Genomic DNA, 26,619 nt, shown 5'->3' on the forward strand with positions numbered 1-26,619 from the left:
AGCTGACACTCTGCTGATGGCGGCGGCTCGGGAATGGAGCCGCCGCCATCACACACAGAATGGGGAATTGGGGGCAGCGCTGGAAGGGAGGGGGGGATAAATCGGGGGTACAAACTACAGGAGGGGCGGAGGGGCGGACAGAAAATTAATGCAGGGGGCGGGGAGGGGCGGATCGCATGGCAGGAAGGAGATGAGGGCCAGATCGGCAAGGCACAGTGGGGCATCATGGTCTTAGAGCGGCACAGATCGGGGGGGGGGGGGGTGCATGAGGAACACTATCGGCTTTCAGGCTCTGATCTGCAGAGCGCAGATCAGAGCCTGAAACCGGCATTTTAACACTGCCGCGATCCGATTGGTTAGTCTGCACAGACTAACCAATCGGATCGATTGCCGGCAAGGGGCCACTCTGATTGGTCCCTTGCCGGCATTACTGCACTGTATGCTGTCTGTGACAGCATACAGGGCAGGGGCAGAAGCTTTAATCCAAGCGCTTTGCAGCGCTTGGATTAAAGAGCTTGTTTGACGTTTATATACGTGGTAGCTGCACGGGGTATGTGCAGCTATCACGTATATATACAGATTGCGGTCGTGAAGGGGTTAAGTAACACACTAAGGAACAATTTGCAGTGATGAATGAGCCATGTCTTAGGCATTCTAGGACCTAAGTAAAGAAATGAAAACCTTTATGCAAGCATCATGAAAAGTTAAAGGGGTATTCCCATCAGAGACAATGGTAGCACATCGCTAGGATATGCCCCCATTGTCTGATAGGTGCTCACAGAGTGCCCAGCCTCTTCTAACAGCTGATCGGCAGAGGTTTGATATTGATGTCCTATCATGAGGATTAGTCATCAATATAAATTCCAGGATAGCCCCTTTAAGGTAAGCTATTGATGTGTTAGTAGTGAGGTTCCAGGGGCTAGAAAAATAAATGAAAAAGGCAAAGATAAAATAGTTGCTGCACCCTCTTCATTGTTTATCTGGACACAAATGCTTCGCCATCCACGTGACTGGAACTTCAGGTTAGAGTCTTTCACTTCAAACTGAGAAATGTCTCAAAAAGGTTGAGGCAATTGGATCACAGCACTTAATTAATGTAAATGCCCATATACACTAGCTGAAGATAGGGTCAGTAATCGGGAATGAATATTCACACAAATGCTTATTCCCGATAATTGGATCATGCAAAGCAGGGCACATTTCTGAAAATTTACTTTTAAGACGCATAAAAATAGCCCCTGATTAAAATACATCTTTTTGGGGGGAATTTTTGCCATTGATCCCCCTCTGGTATGTCACTGTCCATGTTGTGGGACTATTTGTTCACTTCTAGTAAGTGTTTGGTAGGTGAAAATATGACCTGAAGGTTTTTCAGGTTCGTCTGCCATTAAAGTCAATGGCGCCCTCCGCGAACGCACGTTCACGGATCGTCCCGGCCGATGTTCATCCATCACTAATAAACAGTCCTTGATCGTAAATCCACTTGATGTAGTGAAAGATACAAAAAGGTATACAATGGCATGCCTCATACAGGTGCTGTCCTCAGATATAAGAGCATGTGTAGCGTGGTGATAGATCTTTCATATGTCACCAGCACAACGGCTGTGCAACTGCCAATAATCAAACTGAATGAGAGACAAAAGGTTGCAATAATGATTATTGTATTGGACTGTGTGAAAGGCAATTTAAACCAGTTAGCGTTCACAGTTGGTACAGCAGTGACTCATGAAACAGAACCCTCATTAGGCTGTTTTTCCTATTTGGGAGATACAATTTCTCCTTATGGAGAGCATCTAATAGGCGTAAGGAGATAATGCTCCTCTGGATTCTGAAAAAACAAGCTCCACCAGATGTACGATAGCTATCCTACCTTACATCTGGTGGCAGAAGAGGCTCAGCTTTCTTTTCCTTTTGGAAAGATAGCTCATTTGTATATTTGTTTTCGCTGTTGGAATTAATTGGAATTAGGGTGTCATGATTTTTGACCCATTAATCTGCAATTGTTAAGCACATGAAAATAATTAAATTAAACTTTTCCTTCTCATTTATAAATTACGTATATTATTTGCTTGGTTGTCTTGATTGTCTATTCTAGTTTTGTTATAATGTTAACGTTATCCTATCCAGACTTAGAGAAGGTATCTTTAACTATGTGCCCTTGCTTATGATGACATATAACAATGACAAATTCAAAACAGATGCGGACCGAAGTGTTACGCTGCTGTTCCCTCTGACTTTACAGATTCCAAGCAAACCAACATCCCACTGTCACCATTCATATGATTATTCATTATAAAAATAAATTGTGCAATCATTGGCAGCTCAATTACTAATGATGAATGTTGTATCCATTTTTAGGTATCTCATTTTACTTCCAAGAAGTTGGCTTACCGAGCAAAATCTGCTGTTTTGACACTAATGTTAATGTTTGTCTAGGCAGGCTGAAAAATGAGTCTGCTATCTCGCAGAGCACCAAGCCATCTATTGACTTCCACATTACTATGTTACTGTAATCTACTTTGTCAGTTAACTTAAAATCGTAATAGTGTCTAACATTGATGCTGAAGATGTGTGAATATTTATGTCGACGGGTGTGGATATTGGGGCAGCCAATAGCAAGCCACAACAGGAATAAGCCTCCCTAGCGTCAACCGCGATGCTAGGGAGGCATGTTCCTGACGCGGCCAAATATTGGCTGCTCCCCCTTGTCAAAGGATGTTTTAATCTGAGTGACGGGGAGATGCATAGGTGGCTGTGTGGGCATCAGGAGCAACGCAGGTGCCAGGGAGCGGAGTAAGTATAACCTGTATGAGATGCCCTGGCATTTTGGTGGGCAGTATAGGGATTGGATAACCCCTTTAAAGATTCAAATTTTTTCATGGAAAAAATGAACTCAAATTCAAGACATGCTATCAAAAACCTTTAAATCTGCAATTCATTAAATAACCACTTGGTGACTGTTCATATAACATAGACATCTTGCAAAAATACTGCAAAATCGTATTATTAAAAAGAAAAAAACAGTCATCTTATGTCTCTTGGATATATTGAACCAAGAGGAAAGGTAAGAAAGGACACATCTATATGTCAAAAAGGGAAGTCTGGAGGATTGAGCAGGCATTACCTGGTTACCCATGTAACAAATACAGGTGTGTTAGAAAAAAACGTTTCTATACCTCTCTGAGAGGTCAATGGACATGTGGCCTTCTTTGGAGATATGAAATAAGTCTTAGTTAAATGTTATATTACAAGGCTTTTTCTAGTCTTGGGGTGGATTATGCAATACTACATGTTAGGCCTCATGCACACAACCGTTTTTTTTTATGGTCCGCAAAACGGGCCTCCGTTGTTCCGTGATCCATGTCCGTTTTTTCTTCCGTTGTGCTTCCGTGTGTCTCCGTGTCCGTTTTTTTTGCAGACCGTCCAAAATCATGGTCTGGTGAAAAAAATGTATTTTTACTAACTCCACCCTAGAAACTGGTATAAATCAAGGGCACCTGAGTTTGGTTTTGTGGCCATTTTCTGTAGTCTTTCCAGAGTACAGAGGTTATTTTGGCTGCTTCTCTTTGCTGTATCACCATGTCGGATTCAGAGGAAGAGGTCATGCTGCATTGGCTGGTTTCTCTGCGTTGGGGATAGCGCACTCCTTTGTTGGAGGAGGAACCGTGTAGAAGGCGACGATTTTGGGTCCATCCGATTGTTTCACAACGTTACCGGAAAGGACACTTCCATACCCTCTACAAAGATCTGCGGCTGCATCCAGAGCAGTTCTATGCCTTCTGTCGGATGTCAGTGGGTACATTTGATCGCTTGCTGTCGTCTCTACGTACTGTCCTTACCTTTATGGACACCAATATGAGGCGCAGCATTTCACCTGAGGAAAGGCTCATCGTCACGTTGAGGTAAGCAGTATAGTACTTGTAAAGTTACACCAGTAATGTGCCGTGCTTGTATCTGGAGGAACATGTGCAAGAAAATGGCTGCTGCTAGACATGTGCTACTGTTTGCTTAAAGTAAGCTTAATTTGTCTGATTGATAAATTTAATTTGTGCTTTTAAATCCAGGTAATCCCTGTCATATGACATTCTAATTTGAATTTCAGTTTTCCACCTTTCTGCAAGTTTGCAACTTGTGTTCAGGTAACGTTTAAGAGACAATGCAATAATCCAATGCACTGGACAGTAGTTTGTGAATAAAGTTGAATTTTTTAGTCAGTCAGCTAGGCTCCAGCAGGCAGTAACCTGACTGTATGAGTGAATAACTCTCTTTTTGGTTTCAAACTACTGTCGAGTGCTGTGTATTATTATATTGGCTTGAAGAGTTGGTGCCCTCAGACAGGAGCCCTTTCTGCATGCATCCCCCAGTTTGTCGCCTAGATACCGCGCAGGACGTTATTTTGTGTGAGTTTTGGTTCAATGAAACTCCAGGGTTTTTCAGGTAGCATACTAATTGTGTACAATGTTAACATACTTCAGAAGTGGCGGTAAAATGTCATCATTTCCAAGGCTCGAAACACAGTTGGGAACTTGTGTTAATACTGGCCTCACCCCAATAGCTGGTAGTGTTTTGCTCTTAGCCCTTTTCTACGGGTTTTAAGGGGTTTGGCTTATTCAACAAAGGCCATTAGGTAGTGTGATGGAGCCGTTTAGTTAACAATGTGATCCCCAAATTTAACCCACAACTTTCCCCATATTCGAGTTTCCAAATTCGTTTAGCTTCCATGTATTATTCATCACAACTATAATAGACTGTCTACATTCAGTGCTGTATGTCCCGTTCTTAGTGTGGCCTCTGCTGATGAATGGTATGCAAATTCAAAGTTATTTTATTGGGTTTTTACTTTGAGATTTAAGGGTGAGCGTGGGGCCACAGACAGGCCCTAGAGTGCTGCCTCTGGCATCCGTGCCATAGGTTTGACTCCATTGCCCTTGTTTTTTTACAAATATTTGGTTATAAAACATTAAATGTGATTCCTGCATCTGCTGTGCACTTTGTTTTTGTGTCGATTTTGAACTTTATTTTCCATTTGCCTACAGATTCCTTGCTACTGGTAACTCATTTGCATCCCTGCATTTTAAGTTTCTACTCGGAAGCTCGACAATTTCTTGGATAGTCCGTCACACTTGTCAAGTCATCTGGCAGCAACTCCGAGAGACGGTGATGCCGCAGCCCAAGGCGGACGATTGGTTTCGGATTGCTGAGGGCTTCCAAATTTCTGCGCAGTTTCCAAACTGCATCGGGGCAATGGATGGCAAGCACATCCGTGTGAAGAAGCCGCCTCACTCAGGGTCCCGATTCTTCAATTATAAACAGTTTTGTTCGGTAGTACTGATGGCTGTTGCTGACAGTAACTACCGGTTTATAATGGTTGATATTGGGGCCTATGGAAGCACTGCTGATGCTCGCATCTTTAGTGCTTCTAGAATGGGGGAGCGGCTTCGTGCCAACCAGCTTGCCCTGCCTGAGGCCAGAAGACTGCCCGGATCTGCTGGTCCGCCGGCTCCATTTGTCATCGTGGCGGATGAAGGGTTTGCATTAACTACCCATGTTATGCGGCCCTTCCCAAAGCGTGGTTTGGATGTCAGGAGGCGTATCTTCAACTACCGGTTGACTCGTGCCAGTCGGTATGTTGAGTGCGCTTTCGGGATACTCTCCAGCAAGTGGAGGGTGTTTTTGTCATCCATACAGATGAATCCGGATAATGCCACCCTGGTGATTCAAGCTTGTGTTGTTCTACACAACTTCACCAGGATTCATGAGGCTTCCTCTTCTGGTGACATGGATGACCTTCCGACGTCATCAGAATTGGGTTTGGATCGGACCCTGCATAGGCGACCTGGGACTGCTGGACTTGCAGTTCGGGAACTCTATGCAGACTACTTTTCAAGCCCCGAGGGGTCCTTGCCATGGCAGAGGGACGCAATTCGTGGCAGTTTTTGAAATCTTCTGGTCTCATTAGTGTTTTTTTATTTTGTAGATAGTTTGCAAATATTTACTGTGGTATAGTTGAGTGTAGGGACTCGCAAGACACTGAGGACCCTTGACGTGGGCTTGCGGGCTGAGGTTTGGAGAATTCTATTTTTAAAATACCTAATCTTTGTAATTTTTTTTATTATTTTGGGCGATGACTAACATCAAGGAATTTTGTTTTTAAAATTAGAAACCCCAAACCTTCTAATACCTCTTTACCAATTTTTAATACAAAATTTTCTCTTGCAAGATGAAGTGTGTTTGGGGCTTTTTTTGGGGGAATATCTGTTGTGACTAAAACTGGTTGAAGTGTTCCACTGTGTTGTATAAATGAATAAACATAAGTCAATTGATTGTTTGTAAAATATTTTTACTGAAAAACAATATAACTTTTTTTGGGTTTGGAACGGAGTAATTTTGTGACTTACCAATGCAATCAAAGCAGCACACAAACCAAATAAAATATAAATTACAAATCAAATGTCTCTTGAAAAAGAGCCAGGGGCGTACGATGACGCCGGACGCACCTGGGCTGGTTGAGGGGGAGCAGCTGCAAACATGCCCACATTAAAGGACTGGGCAAGGGGAGGGTTCTGTTCTTGGGAGCCCTGGAAAGTCGGACCCACAGATTGATGTCCCTGGCAAGGATGTGGTGCCTGCTGAAATGATGGTGGTTGCTGATTGGTAGCCACCATATATTTATGCAGTAAATTGTTGATATCCAATAAAATGTCTCCCTGGTATGGCAGGGAGAACATTTTTAGGACCAACAAAAGGGAGGCAACACATTGTTGCTGGCTAGCTTGGGGAACCAGCTTTAGCATTGGCGCAAGCCCCCTAAGCATGATTTCTTCATGCCCATCAGTCCTCCTCTGAGCTAGGAACTGGATGACTCGGGCATCTATCATTTCCCGATTCGCTAGCTCAGAGGAAGACTGACGGGCATTCCTCCTCTTCCTGGGCTGTTGTCTTGGTTGTGGCCTTTCTGGTTCCCCACCACTGGTTGCCATGGGTGGTTCAGTGGTTTCCAACACTGGGGAATGTTGGGGGCTGGATTCCGGCGAAAATACCGCAGGGGTTTCTTCACTGCCCTCCTCGAATTCTTCACTCTCCTCCAGATTGTCCACAGTTCTGTAGATATAAATCACACAAATGTTAAGAATTATGGATTTTTCAAGTTGCCAATCCAACATCCCACATCCCAAACTATTTTTGGACAATGAATATGGCTAATGTATGTATGTGCATGCAACATATATCACAAAAGGTCTAATAAACCCTCTATTTGACATTTTCAAGCAAATGACACTTTGCATACTTTTCTCATTTTGGAAAATCTGATATGTACAGTGTTTCAGTAGCGTACGTTTAAACCACTAAACAAAGGGGTGTTGTTTGGGAGCCAGATTGGAATCTTGCAGGTTTGGCGTTAGCCAACAGAAGAGATTCTGGCCTTCTCGGCCGTCCGTACTGAAGAAATGTGCCACCTTAACTGGTTTTAAATTTCACTACAAGCATGTCCTAATGTCCAAATAGCTGAAAACATTCCCCAGATGCTGGGGGATGCATTTTAAACATTGCCAGAGTGTCCCAGTATGGATGTGCCTGACGACATTTACTCGTCCAGCTCAAGGGTCATGCCGGACTTTTATTTCTGGTAAACCAAGAACAATGGTGTAAGAGAACCCCTTGTTTGAGTTCCAGGGTGTACTGAATAATCCGTTATAAATCATGATATAAGTTATACAAATTTGCATATTATACTGGTCAGATGCTAGTCAAGGAACATGCACACAGCAAATTTAGGCATTTCTATTTGAAAAAATATCGTAATGTGGCGCAAGAGCAATGTGTCCACCTTCCCAATCAGGGGTATGCTAGAGAATTATATCCAACTCCCAGCGGACAGACGATTTGCTGTAAGCCAATAGCCGCATATCCTATCAAAATGGCCATAGTTGACGAGGTAAGTAACTTACTTTGAAAAAGTCGGTTACACTAAAAACCAACAATGAGTATGCATCATTTTACAAATACACAACAAAAAGGGAGATTTCTCTCAAATTTAGTGGATACATTGGTGGCTCAGGCGATCCTGTCGAAAGGCAACCCCCTTATGTGTGAAGAAAACCTGCAACTTCCAAAATTGCATCACACACTTGGAGTAAGGCAAGGTCTACACGACGACATTTGTGGTGAGCCATTTTGTAGCACCAATGTTGCGCATCAATTTTTAGAATGGCAGTCAAGGGTGTCGCACTGCAACATGCGACATGCTGCGATTGCAACGCCACAGTCGCCTAAAATCCATTGTCGACGGATTTTTCAGCAACAGACACATCGCAGTCATCAAATGTCGCATGCTAGAGTGCGACAACAAAAACTGCCTTTTTAAAAGTTGTCGCACAAGATTAGGGCATCAAAATGTTGCCCCACAACTGTTGCATCCTATCTGTTGCTTGACTTTTTGATGCGCACCAAATGTCGTCGTGTTGACCTAGCCTAAAGGTATAACCCATATATGTTTGCATGGTGTTTTCGGACATGAATTGAATAAAAATGTTTTTTTTGACGGTAACAAATAAAACTTACGGCCTCAACTCCATCACCGGATGAAGGAAGCTAAGTTGCTGTGTATAGATGTAGGGCCTTTTTCTGGATGTCCCTTCTCCGCTGCGGCCCTTTTCATTGAGCTCCCTCCGGAACTGGTCCCTGCAGCTGTTCCAGCGGACCTTGACATTTTTCACTGTCAAAACAAACATCCAAGGTTGATTAAACTGAGAATTTCTCAAATTTTGATTTTAAAAAAGAAAAGCGCGTAGAATTTTTGGAATGAATAAAATTAAAAAAAGGCACTTCTCCACTTGTGGGTGAAAGAGAATGGTAGACAATTTCATGAATGGCGAAAATATGGGGAGATTGGCTTTTCTAAAGACTATTTCAAGTAACTGCCAAGAGAGAGAAGATTAAAGATACTGTTCAACATGGCACATGTGTTCAAACTTGCCCAAAAAAGCCACAGAATACATTACAACGGTGGGCAGAAGGTAAGGTGGGAACAGACATTAAAACAGGAAGGGGGGCGTAAAATAATACTAGAAAAGTAGTACAAACATACACAGTGGCGTAAAGATAAATGACTGGCCACAATGACAAATGTCAAAGATGGCCCCCCTACCACAGTAATTTGTTTGCAACACCTTCCTTACAAGCCGCCTCAAGTCCAGTGGCTAGTAATGAACACTCTCTTTTCTCAGGACGCAGTTTCTACCTTTTTTAGATTACCTATACTGTTCCTGTATATCTAACTGTGCAGACACTGTGGAGGGGCCCATGACAAAGTATTTTAATCTACTACCTCCTCTTCCCGGATAGGGCATTTCAAGCTCATGGACACAATGTAGCTGCTTCACCTGCTTCGCCTACAGCTGGGCCCCTACATGTACATACCACGCGAGCAGGGATGCTCACCCTGCGTCCCTTCCGCTGTTGCAAAATGACAACTCCCAGCAGGCCTTCAGGTACAGCAGGGCCTAGTGGGAGGTGTTGTTTAACAACAGCTGGAGGGCCACATGTTGAGCATCCCTGCAATACACAATTAAGCCAGGCCTCCAAAGGGACATGATTGGGAATTCTCTGAAGTAATTTACTTTTTCTTAAGGGACTACACAAATACCAAACCTCATTGCGACATTGCTTGCACGTACCTAGTTCTGCACGACCTCGGTTATCCTCTTTATCCCACTCGCGTGTCTTGAGGCGACGGGCCACTTTCTCCCATGATATCTCCTTCCGTACACGGTCCTGATACGCGGAGGAGCGAGTGTCCCATAGCTCGGGCCTTTCTTGTACTAATGTGATCAACTTGTCCACATTCCATTTTGGCATTTTGTCAATTTGACAGTGAACTTGCCCCAAACTTCCTGCTGACAATTATTGTCTGAGGTAAATCTCCTCACAAACAAGGCTTGCCAATCGTCTAGGTTCAATTTCCTGTCTACTTTTATTTTTTTTTTGGGCAAAATGACTTGGAGACAGGTTTCCAGGCAACCAATCCGCAGAAAAAACGGACGCGGATGACACACGGAAGGCTTATAAGGTGCATCCGCGTTTTTTCACGGACCCATTGACTTGAATGGGTCCGCGAACCGTGATCCGTGAAAAAAATAGGACAGGTCATATTTTTTTCACGGACTGGAAAAACGGATGACGGACGCGGAAGCCAAACGGTGCATTTTCCAATTTTTCAACTGACCCATTGAAAGTCAATGGGTCCGCGAAAAAAAACGGAAAACGGAACAACGGCCGCGGATGCACACAACGGTCGTGTGCATGAGGCCTAAATGTGTAATATTTAAATATGATTGTAAAAGGAAGCCTTATCTGAAAAAAAGACACAGTTTCAACAGTAAATAAAAACATTTAACAAAAATATTCAGAGCAGAATTAATTAAAATTTTAACTAAAAGAGGAATATTTTGTCATAGTATTCAGTTTTAGATTGTAGATTGTAAGCTCTCATGGGCAGGGTCCTTTCCCCCTCTGTACCAGTCTGTTAATAGTTTCATGTTTATCGAAATTGTATTTATTTTATATTATGTATGTGTAACTAGGCTTGAGCGAATTGAGCTGCGGATCATAGACCCAAAGTCGATTTGTTCAAAATCTTTGCTTTTAATGTGGTTTCCGTACAGCATTAAAATGTATTGGATCCGTGTAGGCAATGTTCATATCACCCAAAATCGTGGGAGACTTAAATTAATTACTATGTATATTTTAAAATAGGAATCCGAAGTTGGCTTTAGTACTGGCTGGTACCTCGGTACCAAATCCGACTTTGAATTCCTAATTTAAAAAGTTTTTAAAGACGCAGATAGGAATACCGATGTCATTCACCAAAGTCTCACGCAAATTCGGGTCAATACAAATTTTACCCATGCAGAGCCAATAAATTTTAATGCTGTGTGAAACAAATCGACTATGGATCTTTGAGCCGAAGCTCGATTCGCCCATGCCTATGTGTAGCCCTCTCTTGACGTAGAGCACCATGGAATTAATAGAGCTTTCAAATACATAATAATAATAATAAATTCAATCATAAAATAGAAGTAATATTCTGTCAACACCATAAATAATGACAAACCCTTTCAAGAAATGTTTGAAAGTTACCTTCTAAAACCAGCTGTTTTGTAAAAAAAATAAGAAAAAATCATCTGCGAATCTTTTAGATGCGATATAGTTACCATTTTTTTCACCCTATAAGACGCACCAGCCAATAAGATGTTTTAGAGGAGGACAATAAGAAAAAAATATTTTTTCATTAGATCTCAGATCAGGCCAGCAATCAAACCCCCAATGGTAATCAGACATCATCTGACAGCCCCAATTAGACCCCCAATGTTAATAAGCCCCTTAATCAGACCTCAGATCAGTCCCAAAATGTTAATAAGACCCCAGTAAGACCTCAGATCAGCCCCCATGCCATTTATGAGTCCCCATGCCATTTATGAGCCCCCATTATGAGCCCCCAGTGCCATTTATGAGCCCCATGCCATTTATTATGCCCCCAGTATTAGCCCTAGTGCCACAGAGCAAATAAAATAAAAAACCCACTTACCTCTCCTGCTCCTTGACGCCAGCCCGCTCTGTCTTCTTCCTGCTGTCGGCTGTGCTGTGATCCGACACGCACAGCATGAGGCCTTCACTGCCGACAGCCGAGGACCAGGATGCGGTGAGTACAGAGCCTTCACCTCTTCCCGGTCCTCTAGTACTAATGAGTGCTTCCAAAATGGAAGCGCTTCATTAGTATTCACCCCATAAGAAGCAGGGGCATTTTTCCCCCACTTTTGGGGGGAAGAAATGCATCTTATGGGGTGAAAAATATGGTTGCTGCTCATGCATGGACATGAGCAGTCTCCTGTTTACCCCTTGCTTGTGTGATGTCCTGAGCTTTAGATTTCTGGAGGTGGGATGTTTATCTGGGGATTTGTTTCGAGTCAGGAAGGAATTTTTCTCACTTAAAATGGTATAATTAACAAATGCCTCATAATTTTCTTTGGATTAACACTTTGTGATTATAGGTTGCACTTGATGGATCTGTGTATTATGGATTGATGGTACTGTCTACTGTACAAAAAGTCAAAAAAGTTACTCTTTTCTTATTCAGTAGTAATAGTAGTAGTAATTTATATATATATATATATATATATATATATATAAAAATAAATTACATAAGCATAAGGCTATATGTAGAGGTTTACCTGCACAAACCATGTTGTTTTGGCAGTTATACGGAATTCCACAATGGTTTTACCTTGATAAAATAACAGCAGCTACTTGCTAGTTGTAATTTTTTGTTGACTCATAAGAAAGCAGGCAGACAGAAATAAAATTCAAGTGATTCTATTGTTTCTACTGTCAAAGTCAGTAAATTAAGCAGTGGCCTCATCTGCAACATGTGGTTCTCCAGCTTTTCTAAAATGTCAACCTGTTTGAAAACTGTCAGGGTGTGCTGTAAGTTATTGTTCAAACAGCTGGAAAGACACAGGTCTTAGACCACTCGGTTAAGGGATTAAAAGGATTTTCTCAGATAAGCAACTTTTGTCTGCATGGTCTATTAGAGCAAATGGACATCACGGAGCCCCCCCCCCCCCCCCCCTCCGTTTTTGGTACCCTACTCTCAGGATAGAGAGCTCCAGGATGGAGAAACTTGACATATCTACGCATTATATGGACAGCCATTTAATGATTTTCAGGAAAAATGTTTGTCTACTCACAACTTCTCACAAAGAAAACTATTTCTTAAACATAAGTGAACTCATTTTATCACAGAGAGAAAGAGGTGCAAGAACACAAAAAGAATAAAATTGCTAACTGTTAGGTAGGAGTGGATCTATTATGATTTTGGAATTGTGAGACAATTCATTTAGTGGCATTGGATAGGCCAATAAAGAAAGATTGGATTGTAATAAATATCAAAAAATTCTTTAAGATACAGACCTACTGTAGATAAATCACTGCGAAAGGTGCACCACAATAATTTGCAACTGACAACTCTGGCTAATCCCTACAGCGGATATTAAGAGCTGAGGCTATAGCCAATGTATTCCTGTCAGGAACACATCGGAGTCCTTTTGCACCACCGTCAAGGTATCTCAGTGTGGCAAGGGTTCCTACCACTAGACTACCTAAGGTGATTGAGCACGGTCCGAGAGGTGCTAAGATACAACTTACACCGTCAAGGTATCTCAGTGTGGCATGGGTTCCTACCACAAGACTACCTAAGGTGTGTGAATACTTTCTGAGAGGTGCCAATCTGTAAGTTGTATCTTTGCACCTCTCAGACTGTGTTCACACACCGTAGGCAGTCTAGTGCTAGGAACCCATGCCACACTGAGATACCTTGACGGTGGTGCAAAGGGCTCCAATGTGTTCCTGACAGGAATACATTGGCTATAGCCTCAGCTCTTAACGTCAGCTGTAGGGATTAGCCAGAGTTGTCAGTTACATATCATTGTGGTGCACCTTTTGCAGTGATTTGTATATTTTTATATTTGCATTCACACACTATTCCATCTTGTGTAGGATGCCATTGTGGTGCATGTGGTCCGCTGCCGTCATCCTCCATTATATACATTTTTGCTGGGGATTGCTGTTAGCAACGGATCACATGCAAAAGAATTGCTCCCACAGTTATAAAAACGCTACAGTGTTTGGGGTTTTTGAGAGTTTCCTCCCATTTAGGCCACTTTATTTCTGTTTTTTTTTAAATATGTTTATAATGTGCCATTGCGTACTGCTGTTAGCAGTCTGTTGCACCTGGCAGCCTGTGTCACATAACCTGTTATAGGTGGGGCTTACAGCCTTATCATCTCTCCCACTACATGAGTGATTTCACTATGGAGGTATGTGGGAGCTTGGCTGTAAGTTGTATCTCAGCACCTCTCAGACCGTGTTCACACACCTTAGGTAGTCTAGTGGTAGGAACCCATTCCACAATGAGATACCTTGACGGTGGTGCAAAAGGGCTCCGATGTGTTCCTGACAGGAATACATTGGCTAAAGTCTCAGTTCTTAACATGAGCTGTAGGGAATAGCCAGAGTTGTCAGTTGCATATCATTGTAGTGCACCTTTTGCAGTGATTTATGTATTTTTATATTTGTATCCACACACTATTCTATCTTGTGTAGGATGCCATTGTGGTGCATGTGGTCCGCTGCCGACATCCTCCATTGTATGCATTTTTGCTGGGGATTGCTGTTAGCAACGGATCACATGCAGAGGAATTGCTCCCCCGGTTATAAACACGCCTCAGTGTTTGGGGTTTTTGAGCGTTTTCTCCCATTTAGGCCACTTTATTTCAGTTATTTTACAGACCTATTGTAGAAGCAGTGAACAAACTGAGTATGAAAAAAGGAGGAAAAACTGCTGGTTCAAAGTATTTTTGCATACAAATGCTATTTATTAATACAACAATTATACTAACACATTTAATAAAAAATAAAAGTCATATTATTTAATATATGATATTATCATTAATCCCTTCCAGCAACAATTGACATATAAAAATGCGGAGCTCACGCATATAATAAAAAACTAAACTTGGAGTACTCCCATAGTGAACTATGACTTCTCACGGTAATATATTCCCACAGCGGTGCTGATGTATCTGTATCTAATACAGTCTCCCCAACAAAGTTAATACTTTGTGTATATTTATAATTCCTTCAGGGTGGGCCATTTATATGGATACACCTTAATAAAATGGGAATGGTTGGTGATATTAACTTCCTTTTTGTGGCACATTAGTATATGTGAGGGGGGAAACTTTTCAAGATGGGTGGTGACCATGGCGGCCATTTTGAAGTCGGCCATTTTGAATCCAACTTTTGTTTTTTCAATAGGAAGAGGGTCATGTGACACATCAAACTTATTGGGAATTTTCACAGGAAAAAAAATGATGTGCTTGGCTTGGCCCACAAGCAAAAAGCAGGGAGGGATCATAAAAAAAAATCTAGAAAATTCCCCACAGTCATTTAGAAAATGAGACAATTTTAAACAGTTTTTTTGGAAAAAAATTTCACAGCTTGGCAGAAGTATGAATATCATATAGCAGACTCACATTTTGGGAAAGGCACAGAACTGCACCACTTTGGACACCTGGCCAAAAGTATGACTGACAGGATATGACTGGTGACATGGAGAAGAATTACATTTTAGAATAGGATTCAATTTTGCTCAAGATGTGGAACTTAGCCACTATGGACATCTGACCAAAAGTCCACCTGATGGAATATGATAAAACTGGCTGATGACATACAGAAAAATTACATTTTAGAGAGGAAGTCATTTTGGAGAAGGAACTGCACCACATGTACCGAATAAGTGGCATTATTGCCATAAAATGCTTTTACTATAACCACTTGTTATCTTGCAGTGATAGTCAACATATTTATTAACCTTGGTATAATGTGCTGAAATGGTTTTTACAAAGAAGAAAAAAATAGCTCAGCATTTGCAGCAGAATGCTATTGGGGTGCTAGCAAAAAGCGTATGAACTGTAGAAACTTAACAGTTTTTTTAGGCTGTTTAGAAAAAAAAAATAGTTTCTTTCTCTTGCAGGGGGTTTTGTAATGCAGAACAAGCGGCCAGCCGACACTCCTTCAAAGCTTTCCCTGATCAAAGTACCTAAAATCTACCCAATTATATAGAAACATAGAAACATAGAATGTGTCGGCAGATAAGAACCATTTGGCCCATCTAGTCTGCCCAATATACTAAATACTATGGATAGCCCCTGGCCCTATCCCTACACTCTCCCTATAGTTTCCCTATCACGCTACATTAGAGGTTTGTGTCTGTTATAGCTTTTTGTCAGACACTGCTGTATGACACACTTTCAGGTAAGAAGCTGAAACCAGATTGGCTTTCTATGACGTTTTCAGCAAAGGACCTTCCTAAATTCTGTCCCTGATTGTTTGATCAGTCTGTCTCTCAGCCACTGAACCAATCAGGGCAAACCCTCCACTCGATTCCTATCAGTGTCATGTGATCCACCTTCTCCCTCCTTTATGGTTTCCCAGCCTATATTCACATTAAAATGGAGCTAGGTACCATTTTTATGTGATTCGTGCAAAGTGAATAAAAACTCTTCAGATTTGTTTGGCAAACTTTTCTTAAATTTGCAACAAATCCAATTTTTTAATCTCTAATTTTTCATGAATCAGTGAGTGTGGACGCAATGTGCTGGTTTGGCTTTGGACTACACAGGGAAACTGCACCCCAATCGCAGAAGCAGTCTGAATAGTCTCTTGTATTGGAATTACATATAATGGCATATAAAGGAGTAGTGAGGGATTCAGGAACAAGGTAGGCAAGCACCAAGACTGTAGCACAGACAGGCAGACAGACTAGGAGAACACATACTTAAACTGAAAGCTGAACTGTTAGGTCAGGCGTAAACAGGCAGGATGAGTACATGGCAGGAACACAGACAAGAACAGAGACGGGGTAATGCAAAATAATTGCTGAAGCACAACTTTCCTGCTCACATGGAAACTTAAAGCTCAGACACCTTTTCCCTAAAGAGAATGCCTTATATAACCGGAGACCCTTAGCCACTGGCTGGGGAAGGATTTGCAGATGCCTGCACTGGCCCTTTAAGAGGCCACAGGTGAGTACATGTGTCTGCTAAGGGAACAGAGACTGGAGCAATGAAAACAGCAGCTTTCAGAGGATGCTGGTTAAATGGTAAATAGCAGGGCAGAGGCTGACAAGCAACGCCCACCTAACATAATATATAAAGTTTAATTCGATTCCAACATGTCCTTCTTGGTGCATTATTTTTTATTTTTTTAATGAGTGTATAAAGACTTGTTACAATAATATTTGGGACTGTGATTTCTGCCAAAGGAAGTTGTTACCCATTATGAACCTACAGGATGCCCAAACTTTTGCATGTACCAAAAATTTGTTTTTTGGTAAAGTTGAATTTCTAGAACTGGCATATTTAACTCATCGCATTACCTTCTTTTCAGTTCAATCAGATCAGCAGAACATGACATTTTATAAGGGTGCCAAAATTGGTTTATAGACTGTAACTGTAAAGGGATGGTAAATGTAACACTATTTTGCACGGCTGCTACTCATATTCACTTCAAGCAATGGTTCCCATTGTTCACATAGAAATAAAACAATCCATTTTATTTAGGTACCTGCATCCCTGGCTTGATGTCATCAGTCCTTGACCATGAAACCAAGAAATCTGAAGAATCTCCCATCAGACACCCTAATGGCAGCAAATAAAATTGTTTTGTGAATCTCTCAGAATTTTCATGTGTGTATACATTACTAATATTAATGAATTTGATAAGCACTGTCATACTCTCTGGTTCTACAATATGTATGAAATTAGAATTTGTGGAAGTAAATTAAGTGGTTTTATTTAACATTTCAAAATAGTTGCTTTTGAACCCTTTTTTTTACAGCATATCATATTATTATGATTGCTATTGTAATTATGGCTCTCATTGTTACATCCTAAGAGTATCTCCTTCTAAGAAAACATTTATTCAGGAAATAATCACACATTTTATCTTAATAATAGAAATTTAGAAAAAAAAGTGCTAACTTGAGATCATGATACACTAATGCAGGATCCAGGCATGGAAATATCATAAGTACATTCTGTATAGCCACATATGGGCCCAGTAGGTAAGGGGTCCATGTGCAGCCAACAGCTTCCTAATGTGTACTGAATTATATGTAAGGAGCTAAGCCAACAAAGTCTTAAGACTTGTCAGATTTATTTTGTCCTTTTGTAGGATTTTGTCTTTTTTCCTAATTTTAGCGAAAAAAGGAACATGCCCCATGTTTTGTTTCCATTTCCATTTTAACAGGCGCATGAGATACCTAAACACATGGGGAGATTAATGAGAGGTACTGCAGATCGTAGAATGCATAAATTTAAAGATCAGTCAGAACAGACCTAACTGCACCATATATCTCAAATGAATATATGGCATAATATATTTGTATCCAATACATGAAGGCACATTTGTCTTCTTTGTCACACAAAATGGAACACATCTTTAATAAGACTCATTTTAGCCGTGCCCTTTCCATTGTCACGTAAACATTATTGAGGTAGGCATAAGAATGATCCAAAGTGCAAGACAAATTTGCCATTTGTCTTGTTCTAGTGTTTTATTGAATGGAGCACAATTTCCTTCCTTTTACTTTCCTTCCCTTCCTGTAGTGCATCATGGATTAATCAGCCATGTAATGGCTGTATAATCACTTTTGAAAGTTTTCCCGTCTGATATTAATATAAGCATTTTATAGTTACAGTTGGATATTAAAATGTTCATTTTAATATCAGATGAGAAAAGGTTCATAAAGATTTATAAAGCCATTCCGAAATGTATTTTCAACGTGAGTACACCAGCCTCACCCTGATCTAAAGAAATCTCTTTAAAATGTATACAGTTTATCATATGAATTCTGGTGACGGACTGCCTTTAAGTAACACATTTGAAGAGTGTGGATATTTTTTAGCATACTAATGTTTTTAGTCATACTTCTGTGACAGATATCTTTACTCTATAGTGTGTCAGACATAAAGGGGTACATTTTTAATGCCATCTGTTACATTAGAAAATATGTTGAACCTTTTTTTCAGCTTGTTTTCTTCCCTGATATCAGCTGCCAGTTTGTACTATTTCTATTAATGAAGCTGCCAACCTGACTTTCAGTCTACAAGGAACAGATTAAACTTGCCGGCAGCACTGAATGAATGGAAAGGATTGATTATTAGATTTCATTTCACATTATAATACTATTAAATAGTAATGGGTGCGTCGTACGATTTGAATAAAATGTGAAAACAACACATAAATAACCTAAATTATTTACTAGGCCTTTTTTTTTTTTTAGCTTACATGAATAAGTATTAGAAAATTTAATGACCAAAACAGGCCTACCATCAAGGCATTACATTTTGCAATTTAGACCACAAGAGCCTTGTGTTTATTTTCCCGTCCTTGTTCTTTCTATTAACTTTCAACCAATTCCTCAACTTTTATATTTATAACAAACCAGTTCCTCTTGAGACGTTAGTTAAGTAATCCTTCTTGCCACCCAGCAACAAAGGGGAAGGGACCAACCGTGACTGGGCTACCTTTATCCAAGGTCACCAGAGGAGCTTTGATGGTACATGTATCTTTCACTTCTGGTGTAAAATTATGTTCAGTGTTGTCAATTAAGTGATTCTAGGACACAAAATGTATACACTTCAATATGTGATATATTATGACTACTAATGTCTGTAGCAGTTTTGAGATAAGGCACAGTAATATATTTCCCCTTTGTGGCATTCTCACAAAGTCACATTAAATTGTACATGTATGATCTGCCCATCCTGTCAAATATTTTAAGTGGTTTGAAGCATACAGGCCAAGGCATAAGATGATTTCAACAAATACGTAACATGTCAAACCGGGTTATTAGCTGGTGAATGCCCTTTCCTGTCTTACTGACCCCAGGAGAATTCTCAAGAATCTTTGTCACAGGATTCTTTTTATAGCAGAAATGAAAGTATAAACACTTAAAGTATTTGATCTGAAGTTATATTAAGCCTATAATGTAAAAAAACAGAATATATAAAAAATCTAAAAAGTTGTTCATTCTTCAGTTTATCATTTCAATCAAGGGCATAAAAGTTTTCCAGAAGTCATTTAGTGAGTTTAAAAGGACACTGACAGGCCCAATAACTATAATTAGCTGTACATATCCATGCATAGGTCTTCTAATGTGCATTAAAAACATATAAGTATCCCCCCTGTCCACATTATGAATACAGTAAACTCACGTTTTATAACCTGAACTAATCGCTGTTCTTTCTGCCCAAGGGGCGGGGTTTCAGCTCCACTTGCGCCCAGCCAGCATCAGCCCAACCGCCGTTTTGAAGCGCCGCCCAGCGCTCTGCTGTCCCCGACCTTCCGAGATCCGGCGCATGCCCAATAGAAAGCTATGGGCATCGGACTCATTTTCTGCGCATGCGCCCGGCACCCATAGCTTTCTATTGGGCATGCGCCGGATCTCGGAAGGTCGGGGACTGCAGAAGACGCCCAGCTAAGTGAATATTGATGAGCTGGGCGGCACTTTAAACCGGCGGTTGGGCTGATGCTGGCTGGGCGCAAGAGAAGCTGAAACACCGCCCCTTGGGCAGAAAGAACAGCGATTAGTTCAGGTTATAAAACGTGAGTTTACTGTATTCATAATGTGGACAGGGGGGATACTTATATGTTTTTAATGCACATTAGAAGACCTGTGCATGGATATGTACAGTTAATTATGGTTATTGGGCCTGTCAGTGTCCCTTTAATGTATGTGCAGCTTGAGAAAAGTCTCCATTTGTGGCTTATATGTGCCAAATAAAACATTTGCTGGTGCCTTGGACTCTTCTTGGATTTCATGGATGGAATCCACCTTAAAAGCAGCACTCAACAAATTAACCTGGTGCATGTATTCTACTTGGGAGTAATTTCACGGAGATCACCAATTTTGCTAAGGAAATCTAACTGGCAAGGAAAGTAAACCACTTGATCAATTACTCAAGCCAAGAAGCCTCATTCACATTACACATGATATGTATTATTTTTCAAGCATTAAAACCTATTTTTAATAAATCTAATAATTGAACCATTTGAAAAGCTAATTAAAAATAAAAAGCTAGTTAAATTATTGGTAAAACCTTTTTTCTAAAGCAGTATTTTTCAGAATCTACATGTGGATTTCTTTGTATTCTATTCTATTTTTTTCAAATTGAAACTCCTACCCCTTCCTGCACAGTAACTCCTATGTGGATGGTGTAAAGCATGTATCCAAACTGCCATTCACAGTTCAGGCAAGATGGCGGTCCCCATAATTATGCACAGAAAATTAAAAATAAATCTACAACTAGTAAAATAAAAAACATCTACTTGATACATTGACTTTCATGATTTTGCACAGTGAGAAACACCACTGACAGAAAAAAAGGACACTTAAGACACACCAGTTATCATTCTTCCCGTTGCAAACAGGTCCAATAATCATAGATAGGAACCGTACTGTAGCTTCCAATATGAATGTGAAAAATGTATGTAAACAAACTGGTTTTCTTTACTGGAAAAATAGATTTCTAAAAATTTATAAAAACTCAAAACAAGTAAAAAAATTGTTTTTGAAGATTTTATGAGTATGTTTCCATTGTCCCTTGTAATGAGCATACTGTATTCAGAACCTAACATATGGAGAACATTTTCCACAGGTTTTATTAATAGTTTATTATTTTGATTTTAATACAACATAAGTTCTGTGAAGAGGTCCTGTTTTTTATTCAGTTTTTGCACATATTAAAAAATATTAGTTTTATGAACATTTCAATTTTTGCAATTCTGCTCAAAATCTTTCTGCTGTGAATGGGAAAAATGACCCATGTAAATTCATAAATGTGTGTTCATTTGTTCATAGAATTTCTCTTGTTCTCTCTCATGAAAAGTCATAGCGAGAGCATTAGGTTAACCGTTATATCAACAAACACTTTCAGGAAATGTCAGAAAAATCGAAATGTGAACTAGAATTTAACTTGGACAGTATCAGGAATACGTTTGCATGTTCGCCTTGGATTTTATTTGGGGGCTTATTTTTCCTTCCATGTGCCAAAAAAAATGATTAGGTTATTTCCTATGTGTAGAATCAAATGTCAAGAGCCAGGGAAATAAGCTTGTGAGCCACATTGAAGTCAGGGACTAATGGAAATGCATATTCCTGTTTTTCTTTTTACAATTTAAAAAAAAACTGACCTTGACCCTTTTTATACATTAAATACTTAAATTAGGGAGAGGGACAAAAAAAAAAAAAAAAAAAAAAAAAAAAAAAGGAAAAAGAACTTACAGCCCTAATATAACCATTTTTTCCATATTTCATCAAGTTTTTCTGATTTTTTGATATAGCACTCAGTCACCCGTTCCACTATAATCAAGTTGACGACGGCTTCTCGCCACTGTCCCACTGTCGGAGGATCTTCCTTTACCCATTTCCTAAGTATAAGGAGTCTAGCTTGAAATGGTACTTTACTCAAAACTAATCGTGTCTCTTTGTTTAAATTCAGATGTTCAGTTGCCCCTAATATACAGACTACTTGATCTTCAAATATTTGAACCTTTAAAAATACTGATACTGTCTCTGCTATTTCTGTCCAATATCTAAACAGTCTAGGGCAGTGTTTCCCAACCAGTGTGCCAAAGGCTGCCTGGGCATGCTGGGAGTTGTAGTTTTGCAACAGCTGGAGGCACACTGGTTGGGAAACACTGGTCTAGGGCATCTCCAAAAACGGTGTATTAAATCAGCTTTCTCTCCCCTACATTTTGGGCACTTGTCTGCACCTCTCACGCCCATTCTCTTTAACATCCAAGGGGATCGATGCAATCTATGAACTATAAAAAACTGTGATATCTTATGTGAACCCCTATCCGACACCATAGCATAGCTTCTAAGGGCATCTTTCCATTTCTCTTCCGAAAAAGATTGTAGTTCTTTTTCCCATTTTTTTCCGGCAAGTATTGTAATCCGTTTTTTCTTTCCCTCCATCAAAATCCTATATCTTTTTGCAGTTCTTCCTCTTTTTTCTTTTCCATTGGTAAAGTTATATAATCTATCTGATTTTTCCTTTCTATATTTATCTACCTGCACCACTGTCCTCAACGCATTCTTAAGCTGGAAGTATTTATAGATATCCTTTTGGGGGATCCCAAACTCCCTAGCCAGTGTATTAAAGTCCTTCAGTTTATCTTCCTCAAATATCTGGTCTAAATACTTCATCCCATTTTTTTCCCAATCTATATAAGTCCTAATCGTCTGCAATTCCTTTAAATTGAAATTTTTTCAAATAGGTGTATAGTGCAAAAAAACTTTAATCTCTAATTATTTTTTTTACTTCCACCCATATATACTCCAGTGAATTTAATATTTCATTTGCTGTATTATTTTTCTCTAATGTGCCTGATTCCAATACCTCTAAGTGATTCCATTCCTCTCTCCAATCCAATTTACTTACTTCCTGCCTTCCCACTAAAGCTTTCAAGCTACCTTTTATCTGACCGTATTGTATTATTAAATAGTAAAAAAAAAAAACACCCTCTCCACACTCTCTTACTGGGAGCTGAAGCACTTCTTTTTTTATCCTAGGGATAGCACCTTTCCAAATAAAATCCCCAATTAAGCTATCAAATAGCCTAAAAAATTTCTGCGGTAATCTCAATGGGGCATTTTGTAGAACAGAGTATTTTGGGGAGGAGAACCATTTTTATTAGATTTACCCGACCCTTTATTGACATTGGTAATCTTTTCCAAATATGTATTTTGGTTCTAAGTTTTTTTATTACGGGGAGTACATTTAGCTTTTCATAATCTTCTATATTTCCGGAGATTTGTATACCTAAATATTTAAAACTCTCGTGTTTTTCAAGCACATGCACCCTTGAATCTCCCTGTGATTGCACATCTCCAAATATCATCATATGGGATTTCCCCCAATTAATATTTAAACCAGAAAAAAATAAACGTATCTATTATATCTATTACTCTATTAAACTGATCCCCAGTATTGTGCATAAATAATAAAATATTGTCAGCATACATTAATAATTTTTCTTCTCCTTCCGTATATTGAAAGCCTTTAAATTCCCTATCGTTTCTTATTATACTTGCCAAGGGTTCAATCGCAATAGCAAATAGTAGTGGGGAGAGAGGGCATCCCTGCCTAGTGCCCCGATAAAGGGCAAGAGGCAGGGACAAGCTCCCGTCCACCATCACTCTAGCCCTCGGGATGGAATATATAAGCTGAACCCATCTTATAAATCCCTCCCCTATACCAACCCTTTTCAATACTGCCCATAAATACTCCCATTCAATACAATCGAATGCCTTTTGAGCATCCAATGAAAGTACAGCTTTCTCACCTGTTTCTAATCTATTGTCTTCAATATTAAGGAACAGCCTTCTTATATTTAAGTATATCGTTCTACCGGGTATAAAACCAGTCTGATCTTCGTGGATTACAACTTTAATCACCTTAGATTAGAAAGCCTATCTGCCAAGACCTTTGCCAAAATTTTAACGTCCGTATTTAACAAAGATATTGGTCTATATGACCCGGGGTCTAATTGTTCTTTACCCTTTTTTGGAATTAATGTGATAATTGCCTCTTTCATAGAATCTGGTAAATCCCCTATTTTTGGAGCCTCATTCAGTGTTATTTTTAATTCTGGTATTAACACCTGGGAGAAAGTTTTATATATTTCAAAGGGAAGGCCATCGCACCCTGGTGTTTTTTGTCAGGTTTCACCTTACCTAAAACCTAATTTATTTCTACCGTCGATATTTATTTTTCTAAATATTCCTTTTGAGCCTGAGATATCTCTCTGAAAGCAATCTGGTCTAAATATAAATCCAAGTCTTGTTTCGAGTATTGTACCCTAGACTTATATAGTTCCTGCAAATATTCCACAAACACTTTTTTAATTCCTTCAGGTAAACTAATTGTTTCATTCATTTTATCTCTAATCGCCCCCTTTTTTTTTTTGTCCCTCTCCCTCTCCCTAAGGGTGGTGGGTGGGTATTTGGGATAAAAAAATAAAAAAAAGTTACTATAATAGTTACCAATTTGTAATATGATCTTTTATATTGTTAAATTGAAGTGTTTTGGGTATAAATGTATATGTTTTTACAAAATCGAAATAAAAAGAATAAAAAATTGTTAAATTAATTTTCAGCTTTTTTTTATCCCACAATAATTTACAGCCTTCCCTCATGTTAAGAATTTTTCCTAGTCTACTCAGTTTAGTCTGGTTTCTGCTTATTGTGGCATAGGGAAATTGTTCTTACCAAAGTTTGTAATGATTTTCTTTGAGCCAAGGTCAAATGTGACCTGCGGCGTGAATTCTGGCACACTGTTGCAGCAGAGAACAGCCTGTCGGAATTTTCCATATTCGGCACTGCTGGATGCAACCAGAATGCATGCCGACCCCATTAAGTATAATGGGGTCCGGTACATTGGGAATCTGGATCCCCACTTAAATTTGAGGCTATTTGGAACCCCTGGAGAGCTTATAGAAGGTTCACTCTAGGTTGATTATTTTGAATAAGACAATACTCAGTGTACATAGACGATCGCTCTTACATACAGCTGAGCAATTTTGAGTTCATGGAGATGAGAATTACAAAAAGTAAGATTAGAGCATCTGACTGTCCTTCCCTTGGAGAAGTTCCAAGGTTAATGGAAATACTTTACGCTCCAGCTATTTGATGTACCCTCCCTACCCCCTGTTTGTTACTCTTTCCCCCTTTTCTTACCACAACCCGTTTACCCATGTATGACTATTGCCATTGGTTTTGTATGTGGTTATGCAATCATTAGCCTAATTGTGCGTGGGTATCAGCTCCACGTCCTTGGTTATGTTATCAGAATATTGAAGATGTCACAGAGATGTCCTGATATGCTTTATGTCATATTGTGTCTGTATCTCAGATTTGTATTTTTTATATCGAAAGAGTCAACATGGATGTTTTATTGGCTGATAAAACAATAAAAAGAGTTTTAAAACAAGTATAATGGGGTCCAGTGGAGATTTGCCCGCATTCCAGAAAAAATGTGTGAAAGTAGCCTTATATAGGTTCTCAGGGACTACTGAGCTTTTCCAAAGTGCCCAAAGCCTGCCTCTCTAAACAGAAGATTAATACTTACCTGCTCCCCGCTGATTTGGTCCTCCATACTGCCTCTGCAGTGTCCATACTTCAGTCTCTGTTCCCGTCGCTGCATTGGTATGGTCACATGCTCTAATGCATCCAATTAGAGTTGAGCGAACCCGAACTGCGAGTTCGGGAACCCGGACCTGGACTTTTTCACTAAAGTTCGGGTTCGGTGTTCGGGGGATTTTATTATTTTGTTATAATAGAAAATAATAGAATTCTTAAAACAGAATGCTAAATAAAATGTCTATTGAGGGGTTAAAAAAAAAAAAAAAACTCACCTCATCCACTTGATCGCTCAACTGATAACTTTTTTTTCAGGATCTGCAAAAGGACCTGAGATGATGTCACTGCACTCACCACATGATGAGCGCAGTGAGGTCACCGCAGGTCCTGCTGAATGAAGATAGAAGGTCCTTCTATCTTCATTCAGCAGGACCTGTGGTGACGTCACTGCGCTCACCACGTGTGGTGAGCGCGGTGACGTCACCGCAGGTCCTTTTGCAGGTTCTGAAGAAAAGAAGATAGCGGCTGCGCGATCAAGTGGATGAGGTGAGTTTTTAATTTTAAACCCTCAATAGACATTTTATTTAGCATTCTGTTTTAAGATTGCTATTATTTTCCATTATAGCCATGTTTTAACTGAAAATAATAAAGTGAAGTTTGGGTCCCCATTGACTTAAATGGGGTCCGGGTTCGGGGGGAAGTTGGGGTCAAGTTCGGGTCCCGAACCCGAACTTTGACCTAAAGTTCGGCCAAACCTGGCAAACCCGAACTTCCGCGGGTTTACTCAACCCTACACCCAATGACTAGTTTCAGCAGTGACTTGCTGCTTGTGGTCACATCACCACTGAAGC

At 40.0% G+C, this 26,619-nt stretch overlaps 1 protein-coding gene across 1 annotated transcript in view; it reads right to left on the minus strand.

The window, feature by feature from the left end:
* The window catches only part of DOK6 (docking protein 6), a 570,713-nt gene that overhangs the window by 119,700 nt on the left and 424,394 nt on the right, over positions 1-26,619 (minus strand). The window contains exon 8 of the mRNA XM_044295419.1: positions 17,185-17,258. Within this exon, the coding sequence (XP_044151354.1) occupies positions 17,185-17,258 (74 nt within the window). The remainder of the gene's footprint in view (positions 1-17,184; positions 17,259-26,619) is intronic.

This window comes from Bufo gargarizans, chromosome 5, assembly GCF_014858855.1.
Source record: "Bufo gargarizans isolate SCDJY-AF-19 chromosome 5, ASM1485885v1, whole genome shotgun sequence".
Taxonomy (NCBI): Eukaryota; Metazoa; Chordata; class Amphibia; order Anura; family Bufonidae; genus Bufo; species Bufo gargarizans.